The 13,133-nt window shown below is 52.1% G+C and overlaps 1 protein-coding gene across 1 annotated transcript in view; it reads left to right on the top strand.

Annotated features, from left to right (window-relative positions):
• Window positions 1–7,314: 7,314 nt before the first annotated feature.
• SFRP1 (secreted frizzled related protein 1) overlaps window positions 7,315–13,133 on the top strand; it is a 40,949-nt gene continuing 35,130 nt past the window's right edge. Inside the window, exons 1-2 of the mRNA XM_016195635.2 lie at window positions 7,315–7,858; window positions 12,899–12,976. Coding sequence (XP_016051121.2) covers window positions 7,315–7,858; window positions 12,899–12,976 — 622 coding nt within the window. The remainder of the gene's footprint in view (window positions 7,859–12,898; window positions 12,977–13,133) is intronic.

The raw sequence follows: 13,133 nt of genomic DNA, 5'->3' as shown, positions 1-13,133 counted from the left end.
AACAAAAGGGTTTGATGGACAAATTATGCTTTTCTTGGGGTGGGGGAGGCTTGTAACACTCTAAGTGTTAGAAGGATTTGAGAAAAGGCAATGTTTGTGTAATGACAGATATTAAATATGATAGAGTGTGAAACTCCTGGAAGGTTACAGAAGGCTCCAGATCTACAGCTGCTTATGTTACAGCACGTGGGGAAGAGGGCAGGGTCTGTTGGCTCCTGGCTGCTGCAGGCAGCCTCAGAGGGGCCAAGGGGCAGGCTTCTCGCCGCCTACCCTTTGACTTGGTAACACTCCCACAGCACTGCTTCCTTAAGAAAAGAGTTGCTTGTCCACCGTTTCTGCCTGAGAACTTGATTTCATTGTTAAACGACTGTCTGAATGCCCTTGACATGGGCTACCTAATGAGCCTTTCTGACTCAGCTTCCTCTTCTGTAAAGTGGGATGCTCAGTTGGGGGATACAGAGCAATGCAGGTGGACGTGTGTGACCAATCCACTGACACGTAGAGGTGGGGTGTATCACAGCTACAGGCATCAAAGCAGAAGGAAGAGATTCAAGCTTCTAGGTACATGGAAGAGCTCCTTAGGCTGTTGCTTCTTGGAATCTTCTCAAAATGCAAATTTTGATTGAATAGCTCTGGGTGGGGCCTGAGATTTGGCATATCTGACAAGTTCCCAGGAGATACTGATGCCACTGGTCTGGGGATCACACTTTAAACAGTTCCAAGAGACAGTAAGAATGAGAACTTTCAATCTTTCAGTTTCTTGTCTGTGATTAGAGTCTCTAGACTATAGACCTGCTTAAATTAGATTTGTTTCTAGCTGTGGGAAAGAGAAAACCCAAATGACTTTGGATTCAAGCAAGCCAAGGAGAGAGATTGTAGGTCTCACCCCATAAGAATTCCAGGGTAGGCTGCTCAGGTCATTCCTTACCATCCAGGTTCTTTCCATCTCTCTGTTCCTCCACCCTAGTGTGTGGGCATTTATCCTCATGCCTGTGGTCTCATAGTTGCAAGATAGCTGCTGTACCTCTTGGTATCACATCTGAATTCCAGACAGGAAGAAGAGGGGAGGGTCAAGGTGCATGCCCTTTAAGGTTGCCCATGACCCACTTACCAACGTGTGCTTCTCACTGCTTAGAGCTGGGTCATAGGACCAATCTCATTCAGGGATCCCATGTCTGTGCACCTACTATGTGGCAGGCACTGGGCTAAGTACTAGAGGTACAAGGACAAACATAGTTTCTGTTCTCAGGAAGCTTCTAGAGGAGCTTCAGACATGTAAAGAAGCAAACAGTGAAGAGAGGTGCTCGGATAGCTGCGGTGCATGGGGCAGACAGAAGACTGGGTTAGCCACATCCATCTGGGAGACCCAGGGCTGTGGCCAGCAAAGAGAAGGTGAAGAACTGAGTCTTGTCTAAGGGTTGGGAGGACAGCTGGCCCTGTGGGGGCAGCATGGGCTCAGCACAGAGACATGCGGCAGCCTGGCGCCTCCTGGGAACTGCATATCCACTCACACCTCTGTTGGAACTGCCTCAGGGCTGGGATCCAGCCTTCATACACCTGTAGGCAACACAGGTGGTTTTCACCTGGCATATATTCGAGGTTTTAAATATTTTTAATGTCACCCCTTGAAAAACCATGGAAGTCTCAAAATGTCCAGGTCCTAGAGAGGACCATAACTAGACCTCCTGCCTTATACTGTGGACTGCCTCTTGCACAGTCCTCTTGCTCCCTCTCTCATGGGTGTATAGTGAGCCCTCCCTCTTTGAGTGGCTCACAGTCTTTTCTCCCCTAGATCGTTTCTTCTGAGCATCCTCATGATGGCAGGTCAGCGACACAGGGTTTATTGGCAGCTGCTTGCACAGAGCACTGTGGTCTCCTCTGCAACCCAGGCCCGGGCACCCTTCAGGCACTGGCTACTTCCTGCTACTCTTTTTCCCCCCCGCAGGACCCCCCAGGAACACCTCTCATGCACTGCTCAGGCCTTGGGATCTATCTCTCTCTCCTCTCCCTTTTTCAGAACCATCTTTTCCTTCTAGCTGACCTCTTGGAAGAGTCTGATGAATGAATTCATGATAGAAGTTAACGGCAGCCAAAGGCTCTCTGGGTTTCTCTCCCTGGGGACTGGCATTTAACAAAGACAGTTAGGCCTAGTGCGGAGTCTACAGGATTGGAATCCAAAGATCGGTGTTCCTGGCTGAGTCTGTCCACTAGAGCGCTGTGATGGCTGGACTGAGTCCACCACTCAGCTCTGTGTCTTCTCCTGTGATATGGGAATAACAAACTTTGCTGCCAGCTCTGAGCCTTTTTGTAAGATGGGGCACTGTGCCTTTGCCCAGCAGAGCAGCGCCTTTCAGATGGGGACTGGGAGGAGGGGACCTCTCATCAGCCCAGATGGAGACCAGGAGGTGAGCGCTTGCACAGCTGAGGGTGAGGTCGCCAGACCCGGAGGGGAAGGAAAGGCTCTCCTGAAAGGTGAAGGAGTGTGATGATGGGCCCGCTCCCATTCCTCCCCCCAACACCTCATTTATATCCGAGTTGTTCTCAGCTCTAACCCTTGAGAAAGGCGGTGGAGCCGTCTGGCGCGCCTGCCACGAAGGGTTAGGTAAATAAGCACATGGCTCCTAGGGGAATGTGTCTGCTGCCGCCTCCGCCCTCCCTGCAGCAGTCTCAGCAGATTTACAGGCCTCCCGTCAACGAAGCATGTGCCACTTCACTTTCACTCCGGATCACCAGGGGGAGGGCGTGCCTAAAGGCCCAGTTTTCCTGCCCTGTGATGTCCCAGGGCAGCCTTGAGCTCTGAAACACCAGGACCTGGCCCCAGGTGTTACAGGCAGAGCCCCCTTCTAGCTTCTCCAGCCCCCGCTTCAAGCCCAGGCACTGTCAGAGGCTCCCAGAATCCCCAGCCTTCTAGGCACCAGCCCTTGTTCTTACACAGGGTTGCATTAGGGTCTGGGGGCCAGTGTCCATGTAAGATGTACAGGAAGTTCTGTTCTCCTTTCAGACTTGGCTACTACATTCGCCAACCCATTGTTGCTGAGCAGCCTCCTGGTGCAGGCCCTGGGGAGATAGGGAGGTTGGATGTGTCATCTGTATGCAGGTAGGTTCTGGGATGGAAGGAGAGTCAATACAAAAGCACCATACTCTGTTATGGATTTGTAAAAGGCCCCAACGATCAGTTCCCTAAGGAGTCAGATCTAGGAGAGATTTCCCCTTCCGGCAGACAAAGAGAACTATGTGAGTGATTTATGCTTACTATTGCCGTGGTTCTCAGGAAAAGTAGTGCAAAATCAATGCTTGGGTGCAGTCCCTCTTAGCTTGGATGTTTCACATATCTCCTCCCTTTACTGCATGTGTATGCATTTACTGGGGTGGAGAGCCTTATTGAGCACTCACTGCATGCCTGGCACCATGCTAGATGCTGGGATGCAGTTATAAATGAGACAAAATAAGACAAGATGCAGGCTCTCCAAGAGCTCACAGTCATGTAGTAGACACCCCAAAGCAAGCAGTTATAAAACAAGGTGAGTGCTGTAATGAAGTGTGTATAGGTGCTCTGGGTGCAGATAGGAGACAGAGCCTAATCCACCTAGGGGTGGAGTTGTCTTCAACTCCAAATTTTTATGAGTTTCCTAGACATTCCCAAACCCTAGATAGCAAGTCAGGCCAGTTCTTGAGTCAGAGGGGCTCAGGATTAATAAAGTGGGCATAATATTTGCATCTCTATAGAGGCAGAATGGAAAAGAAACCTGTCCAAGTAAGAACGTTACTGTGCTTTGTGACGTCTTATATGGGATATCACTTTAAACATCTCACATTTTACTAAAACCCTGTGTGCCTCACTAACACTAGCTATTGATAATTCACATATTTTATTTCATGAGGTAGCAGGGCAGGCATGATAGCTCTGATTTACAGGTGAGAACTCTAAGGCCAGAGGGATAAAGTGAAAGTCACCTAGCTGTAAGCAGAACCGAGGCCATACGTCTTTGTATTTGCTGACTCTGGGCCAGAATGCTTTTCTCTGCATTGCACCAAAGCTACCACCACCCAGCCGTAGGCAGGAGACCCTCCCACCTCGCTGTACAACTCCTGGCTGATGGAGAGGATCCTGAGTGTATCTTAGGAGAGTGTCATAAAAATCACTGATGATATGATAATGGAACAGAATAAAAGGAACAGAGTAGAAAGGCTCCTCCCTCCCCCCACCCAGTGTCTCTAGGAGAGGGCCGGAAGGAGCTGTGTGTGTGTGGGAAGAGGCCACCAGGTAGGCACCTGGGAGGCCCTTCAGCGACCCTGTTTGGCCTGACAGTCAGCTTTGGGCAATAGGGAGACTGAAGAATGCCTCCTTGAGCTGGTGTTATGAAGCAACAGGCAACACACTTCCAATTTTCATGTACAGGCACCTGGCAGTGTAAAAATCAGAACTTTTTTGAAATGAAAAACACAAGTTGAAAGTTATATTTTGCCCCTGTTCTATTCAGGAATCCTGGTTTCTAGGCGCTCTGTCATGCCAATAGCATGGTTAAAGAACCATTGTTCTGGAACTTTTCCCTCTACACATAAACATTTTTGCCATGAGGAAAAGGGAGACTGGGCTTTGAAGTGCAAAAGTTTGACAAGATGAAAAAGAACAAAAAACAACAACAAAACAAAACAAAAAACTGGATGCAGCGCTAAAATACAAAGTCTTCAGGCTCTTCCCTGGTGCGAACTGTCTGGTGCCCATCCTCCAAAGTTCCAGGTATAGAATAAAGTCTACCAGTGAAACTGAGACCCGAGTGCTTCCCTTCCAGCTGGGCTGTGGAAGGAGCCAGAAACGTACTGGGTTTAGGATTCTGGGGTCTTATTTATATCCCCACTCCCCATTTGTCCTTGAGACAGTTGTGTCCCCCGCATAGCCTAAGAGGCCTCTTTCTAAAGCAGTAAGACCATTCGGATGTGGGGTGGGGAGCTGGGGACTGTGGGTGATCAAAGCCAACAGGGATCAACCAGACATATAGGCCAGGGCCTCTCATGAATGGATTTGTGACATTTACTCCTTACTTAAGACTCCAGGACTGGTGGAGGTATGTCACCTGGATGGATTTCCAGAATTGTAGTGGTGAACAGACTCAAGTTCTCCCACCATTTGGGGGAAACTGTGCAAACATGAGCGGGAGGTCAGCCAAGCCTGGATTCAGAGGTGAGAGGATGTTATTTACCAACACAACTCTTTCTAAGGAGCGAGTAAACAGACACATTTGGCTTGGGACTGAGGGCCTGGCTGGAGGAGAGGAAAGGACCCCCTACCAAACAGCATTTTTCTCTAAATGCCCCTTGAATTGAGACACAGTTGCCGGGTCTCCTGCGGTCTATTCTCTGTGAGGAATGTCTTCCCCAGCTTCTCCGCTGAGCTCTACCAATTGTTTAGGGGTTAACCCTTTGCCGTCCAAACTCTTGCTTTATCTCTCTCCGTCTCTTTCCCTCCATCTGCTCCTCTCTCGCTTTGGTGTACCTCTCATTAGCCTAGAAATGACAGAGAATTTGAGCTTGCAGATGGGTTTTGTGTGCGCAGTGGAATCACAGTCTCCATACCGGCACGAGTGCTTTAAGGAAACAGTTGCTTCTTCACAAACTCAAGTAGCTTTGCTTGGAATCTGTCCATCAAAAAATTTGGTCTGCAGAATCCAAAGCCAGCTTCCCTGGAGCCTTACAAACAAGCTGGCCGGCAAGGCAGCGCCTCCTACAGTGTCTGCCTTAAGCAATAAGATCTGTGGCCCATTTGCCACATGGGGCGGTGCCATACAACTCAGTTGTGGGGTTTTCAGCATCCTTTGCTTCCTTTCACCCACACTTCAGGGCACCCGCAGCCCAGACCCAGCAAACTTCATAAACTGCTTGCTGTTGTCTCCTGCCCTTGGGGTCAGTCATAGTCCCAGTCCCAGCTATCTGAATGTTTGAAACATACAAAGAATTCCCAGGAACTCTGAGGTGGAGGGTGGCAGGGGGACTTCTGTTCTTGGGGGGGGGGGGGCAGGTGAGAAGGCCCAGCTGTGTTTCTGCTAATACTCTCCCCTTGCTTTCTGCCTTAATGGGAGCCCTTGGTTTTGACTTGAGGTTCCTGGGCCAGCACTGAATGTAGCATGTGTGCCTGAGTGATGGATCTGATATTTACACACACCACGCTGATAAGTGCACATGTGTTTTTAATGTTTTGGCTTTCTACACCACAAACATGTCAATGTGGATATGCGTGCACACACAGACATGCTGTCGAGCTGGGACTTGAGTAGGTTTTTTTTTTTTTTTCTTCTTTCCCTTTTTTAAAACAACTCTGTCCCCCCCCCCCCCCCCAAAAAAAAAGCTAGCGCCTTTGCAAGCAATCTTTCCCGCCGCGCTGAGCAGCGTTTACTTAATGCCTCCGGTGTCGCAGGAGGGCCACCATCCGGTGATCCCACCTGGAAAAGTGCTGCATTTTAACACCAGCGAACAGCCCCAACTGCACACCTTCCCCTGGTCTCGGCGGGAGCTGGGCTGGCCGGCTGGGGGTTTGAAAGCAGCTTTCCCCAGCCCCGGCTTGTCGGAAAGAAAACGACTCGTCTTTGTATCGCAGCTGCAGAGAGCAACACCGAGGGGGTAAGCTGCTGGTCTGGTGGGCTGCGGTTTGAAATGGGGAAAAGCTGTAAAAAAAAAAAAAAAAAAAAAAAAAAAAAAAGCCTTCGTTATCTCCTGGATTTGCAAGCACTGTTAAATTCCCCGCGCCTCGGCGACCCGCGCAAGTTAATTAACAGCGTTCAACACCGTCTTCTCCACCCCACGCTTCTGGTTCCTCTTCCCGTTATTTTGCTATTTGCTCCCCGCCCCCGCCCCGCGCTCGGTTCTCCTTTTATTTATTTATTTTTCGATTCTGTTTCTTAAGGGGTGTTGACCTGCGATAAGTTCTAGTAAAGCGCAGCCCGTGGCGAGGGAAGCGATTGGCCCGCCGCGCGGGTGACTGACGGCCGGGCGCGCGCGGCTCGCCGCAGCCCGGCGCTGATTGGCTGCGCGGGAGACTCAGGCTCGGCCGCGGGAGCGCCGGGCACTCCAGCGCCGCAGCCTCGGGAGTCGGTGCCGCGCGCCCGGAGCCCGGGCAGCACTCAGGCCGCGCGCCCCCTCCCCGCGGCAGGCCGAGGGCCGCCCCCCGCCGAGGACCGGGCCGGAGCGCGCCGCGGAGTCGGGCCGCGGTGGGGACGGCGCCTTTTGTCCCCCGAGACTCCGGGAAGTTTGCGGCGGGACGCGCGCGGGGAGGCGGCCGAGGCAGCCCCGACGTAGCGGGAGCGAGTGCGCGGAGCCAGCATGGGCAGCGGGCGCGGCGCGGGGGGCCGGCGCGGGGCCGCCGGGGGCGTGCTGCTGGCGCTGGCCGCGGGGCTGCTGGCCGCGGGCTCGGCCAGCGAGTACGACTACGTGAGCTTCCAGTCGGACATCGGCTCGTACCAGAGCGGGCGCTTCTACACCAAGCCGCCGCAGTGCGTGGACATCCCCGCGGACTTGCGGCTGTGCCACAACGTGGGCTACAAGAAGATGGTGCTGCCCAACCTGCTGGAGCATGAGACCATGGCCGAGGTGAAGCAGCAGGCCAGCAGCTGGGTGCCCCTGCTCAACAAGAACTGCCACATCGGCACCCAGGTCTTCCTCTGCTCGCTCTTCGCGCCCGTCTGCCTGGACCGGCCCATCTACCCGTGCCGCTGGCTCTGCGAGGCCGTGCGCGACTCTTGCGAGCCGGTCATGCAGTTCTTCGGCTTCTACTGGCCCGAGATGCTCAAGTGTGACAAGTTCCCCGAGGGGGATGTCTGCATCGCCATGACCCCGCCCAATGCCACCGAAGCCTCCAAACCCCAAGGTAAGGCCACCCCCTCCGATGCCCCGGGCTGCTGGGGACCCTGGGATCCGCCGGGCTGCAGCGGGGGCTGCGGGAGAGCCGCTGCCACCCCGACCGCCGCTGCCGCTCCACCCCGGAGTTCGGACGTGCTCCCTAGAGACTGCTCCTCGGCTGGGCAGAGGATGATTTTTCCCCCCAAAGCTTCCAGGCCGTCCCAGGTGTTGCCTAGCGCCTCTCCCGACCCAGGTGCACGGACCTCCGGGCTGGCCCGGCCGCGGCGGCTGCGCTTCCCTCCTCCCCCAAACGGGGTCCCGCTTGTGGAGCTGCTCTTCTTGGGGTTCAGTCTCTGTTTTCCGTACCTGAAACAAAGCCTTAAGCTCCAAATAAAAGGAGAGCCCGTCTCCCTTCCGAGAGGGAACCGAGCCTTCATCGCAGTGATTAACACTCCAGACAGGATGCACCAGGAGGGTAAACCCAAAACCCAAAGTGCAGAAAGCTCAGGAAGGCCGGGATACATGCTGGGGCGCAGCTTTATTTTCTTAGATTCCATGAGGATTTTACAAAAACAAACAAACAACTCTTGCCTTAACTAGTCATTCAGCCAAGTAGCCGAAACTGCAGAACTAGCTGAGAAAGAAACTTTGGAAACGGGGTTTTCTGTTTCTCCACCCCTTTCAGGTAAAGGCTTGGGGAGGGTTGGGGGGGGGGGGGGAGAATCTCTTTTTCATGCTTGCATACCCCCTGCGTGTCTCATTTACACAAATCCCCAGGTAATTAGAAAGATAAAAATGTAATTAGTTCATTGTTCGCCTCTCCTTGGGGAGTGGATTTCTGCAAATTGGAGACTTTCCTAACTGTCTCTGGGACTGCCTGAAGTTCCTCGAACTCCCTCCCACTTAAAGGGCAGTTCTTGGGGGGGGGGGGGGGAGGAGAGAAATCCCAGAGAGGCAACACAAGGAAACAAGCAAACCCCCCAGCACAGTGTCCTGACTTTTATAGGAGTAAATTCAACCCTGAATTCTTTGGAAGCAGAGACTTAAAGATGTGGAGATAGTCTGAGATGGGGAGCCATACCCAGGTGTGTTTAGCTCAGGGGCTAAGTCTGGAGGGCTTTTTGAGGAGGGGGCTTCCGGTGGGGGTGTTTCTTGTCATGTAACATTCAGGAAGGCTGCTTGCTGACTTCGCATATCTTTATGTGATGCCAAAAAGAGATGTCCACTGAAGGGCGTGTTCCCGCAGAGTGAGGGTAGGGGTGGGTTTGGGGAAAGGGGCACCCTGAACTTTGAACGCATTTACTTATTCTAGGGAGGGAGAAGATCAGTCCAATGTGATTGATGTTGGGTGGCATGGGTCCTGGCTGGTGGGAATCCGGGCACCTCTCGCTGTCCACTTCCTGGGTGTCTGCACAGGGTTAACCTTTGGGAAGTGCAGCTCTTTGAGAGCGAGAGCTGAGCAATTACCTAGAGCAAACAAAGCACTTTGTGTTCCTCGGTGTGGAGCCACCCCCTGCGGCCCACAGCATTTTCCTTCTCCCCTTCCTCGCTGGCTGGCCGGCCGCTGGGGGATTAGCCCAACCCAGCCTAGTCCTGCCCTGGGAGGCCCTGGCCAGCTCTGCTTGGGCTGAGTCCACTTGTCTTTCTGGGTCAGTTAGTTGGTGGACAAGCAGACCTTTGGGGGAACACCTTCTGAGGAGAAGATGGGAGGACTGGCTGGGGTGCCTACTTAGGAAGGGAAAAGAATCCTCCCAGTTGAACCCCCAAAAGTCTGGGGTGTCTTCTTGAAGCCTTTCACCCCTTGGCTGCTGCTCCACTGGTGTGCTTCCTCCTGTCTGGGCTGTTGTACCTCCCTCTTCTCTTCTTCCTCCATCCCAGGAGTGCCCAGTAGTCACCCTCCCAAGACCAGCTGCTGAACAGAGAGAAAGGCTGTGAGAGGACCAGTCAGGTGTGGGACCAGGGAACTGGTTGTCCCCCCTCAGCATTTTTGGTGAGAGGCTCTGCCTTGAGAGGGCATCTGTTCCTCCCCAGGCCTGCAGCCACTCAGTGGGAAGGAGCCCTACATGATTTCCTCTGTGGCCAAATGGCCACTGACTGTCAGCTGAGCACGGAGGTGGGAGGGCTGTGTGCATGTGCATTGGTGCAGGTTGAGGTGACTGCACTACTGGTTCTTATAACCTGATGGCTGGTGGCTGGTACTTTTGGATGACAATAAGTACACATGTCCTATTTTTATTCTTTTATTCTTGAAAATTAAAACTGAGTTTTCAAAGCAGCATCAGATCTCTGTATGATTTGGCTGATTTCTGTTTACATACTTTGGGGTATTGGGCTGCCCTTTGTGGCCATGTGTTATTAAAATAAACTCAGTTATGAGAAATGAGGCAAAAGACAACGCCCCCCTCCCCCCCCAAAAAAGGCCATGGCCCAAACTGCATCAAGCATCTGTTATGGGAGAGGCAATGGTTCTTTTCCTAGGAAAGTTATTTCTAAGTCTTGACTTACATTAGACCTCTACATTATGATAAGTTGTTTTCCTTCCTGCAAGGTTTTATTGATTGAAGTTGTATGAACAAGCACATACTTTTAGTTTAGTTTAGTTGTTGTTTAGGCATGTTGTGCATTAAATCAGCCTGGCTGTTCTAGTCACAGGTCACAGAGGCCACAGTGCCCTCATTATGCCCAACAGCCTTCCATGGAGTCCCTTCTCCGTGTATCCAGGAGCTGACCAGGGAAGACCTGCTGTGTGTGTGTGTGTGTGTGTGTGTGTATGTAAGAGAGAGAGAGAGCGTTGTGTGAGAGAGGGGGTAGAGAATGTGCTGTGTGTGTGTGTGTGTGCATTGATTTTTAAAAATTTACTTAATCCTGATCCCACTGTTGGGCTTTCTCTTCTACTCCCCTTTAAATATTAATAAAACACAAAAACGTTTTAGTTTTTGGTCCCTTTGCTTAAACATTTTAAATACACTTTAAAACAGCGGTTTCATTCTACCTCTCAGACAGATGCCTGGGTGGATTTTTCCTGCTGAGGCAGCCTGTGGGGCCCCAAGGACAGTCAGAAGGGGCACAGATTAATATTGCATTACACATTCCTCCTGTCTGGATCGAGCTGCTGCTGCTCCATAGCCGGCTATAAGGAAAGTAAGATGGGGGGAAGCCACATTGAGAACACACAGAGCTCACCTCAAGGAGCTCCTGCTGCCCTGAGAGGCACTGAAGGCCAAAGGTCATTGATGGTACCAAGGGAAATGCCCCTGTGGGGTACAGAGCCCTTGGCTGGGATCGGGAACCCAGTGTCTAGATAAAATGATGTGAGTGTGAGGAGCAGATGGAGACCTGGCGTTTATATTCTGATGGCCCTGCCCTTCTACTTGTTTGGTCAGGATTATATTCATAGAACCTTGCAGTGTGTTAGCTTCCATTAAAAAAAACCAAAAAACCTGAACAAGGAAAACCCCAAGGCACAGGTGATGCTCCCACTATAAGTTACATGGTCCTGCCCATATTGCAGGACTTCCTTTCCCTGTTTTTCTCCCCATGGAAGCAAGAACCATATGTAAAACTCTGGGTAAGTTTTTCCCTTTGTTAGAAACACTACCAATCTCAAATTTGCTTTTGGGTGAAAAGCAAATTTCCAACATCTGGGCCAAAAGACAGTCACACAGTCTTCCGCTTGGAGCGTGGCTGTGGTTCTTGCTGCATTGAGAATCTGGATGGTGTTTGGCCCTGGATGTAGAGTAAAGGCTGGAGAGGAATCTGTGAACAAAGACTAAGACATGTGGTCTCTGCTGGGCCATGTAGGGACCCTGCTTGGAAGTGGAGGGGGGTGGCCAGCTCTGGGCCGCTGTGTCCTGGGGGCAGCATGGGCCTGGGAGGGCTGTGCAGCGCCCTGCTTTTCCTTCATCTTGGGAGGCCTTGCCCATTTCACTGAGCCACAGGGGAGCTCCCTGAGGAGGAGATACTATCCCAGGAGCCATGGAGAGGGAAGGGGGGAGGAGGGGGGTGGTGTCAAGAGCCTTATGTTTGAGCAGAGGTCGCTCAGCCACCATCCTTCCTTGAGGTGACTTTCCTGTCCTCCTTGGCTCCAGCCTGGCTCGGCCTCTAGTGCTGTGCCAAGGATGGAGTGCCCCTTAGAGCATGCTGATGCTTTCCCAGATCACGGATAAAACTCCAAGTCATTTGGAAGATGCTTATGGTGATGGTGGTGGTGGTGGTGATGAGAAGCCACTGCATCTTTCTGGGGATTACACTGTACCTCTTTCTCCCTGCCCTTCCACAGAAACACTTTATTTCCCTGGGATCCCTCCAGCATCAGTAGCATTTTGACTTGGAGAAGGCTTCTAGCCCCGTCCTCAGATGCCTTTTCCCCTTGGAACTTAGCCACCTACCAGTGGCCCTGATGTCGGCCACACACACATCTCCTCTTCAAAGCACTTCACAGTGTCATGAAAATGCCTCCAGAGGGTCTCTCCCATCCAGCTCTGTCCTCCCATTTGGCAGCTCCTGCTAGTGATAGCCCTTTTTGAGAGGTGTTCAGGGCCTGGGGTTAGAGTTTGTGAGTCTGGCTGAGTCCTTTTTTCCTTCTTGGCTCCTAGAGAGCCGGTCAGGTTGATCTGCTGTCTTGTTGGGAGCTTGAGAACGGGAAGGGGGCAGGAATCAGATGGGGGATATTCAAAGGAAAGGGGAGGAAGAACAGGAAACCGACAACTGGAATAGATGTGTTTGGTTTATAAGTCAGCTTTCCCCAGAGGCCCGCCATAGCCCATCAAGCCACAAGCCATAGGAGTCGCCCCAACCCAGCCCCAGGTGTTGATGCTGTAAGTATCTGTGCTATATTCAACAGCTCTAGCCCCCAGATTTTCAAGAAACCATATGTCCACTTAATAGCATTAGGTCCTGGGCCTTGGGAGCCCTCTCTTTGATTGTTGGGTTGCCCTTCAGAAATTCCAGAAGGCCTTTAATTACTTTCATTATGGTTGTGGGCTGATCTCTTTCCCAGGGACGGCTCCTCTCTGCACCCCCTAACCCACAACTCACAGCTTCTTTTCCTTCTCCTCTCCCTTCCCAGGCACAACCGTGTGTCCTCCATGTGACAACGAGTTGAAATCTGAAGCCATAATCGAACATCTCTGTGCGAGCGAGTTTGGTAAGAAAGCGCCCCGGTTCCTCCTGGCCCGTGTCCCTGCTGAACAGAGCCTGTCGATGCATCTTCTTCTGGCTTTATATTCTCTACCTCCAGCCTCCCCTGTGGCTGCTTTTCTCAGGCAGATGTGGGAACGGGGTGGGGAACTGGCCGGTTTTAA

The sequence above is a fragment of the Miniopterus natalensis genome, chromosome 2 (assembly GCF_054644295.1).
Source record: "Miniopterus natalensis isolate mMinNat1 chromosome 2, mMinNat1.hap1, whole genome shotgun sequence".
Classification (NCBI taxonomy): Eukaryota; Metazoa; Chordata; class Mammalia; order Chiroptera; family Miniopteridae; genus Miniopterus; species Miniopterus natalensis.
This window is presented reverse-complemented; position numbering and strand designations above follow the sequence as displayed.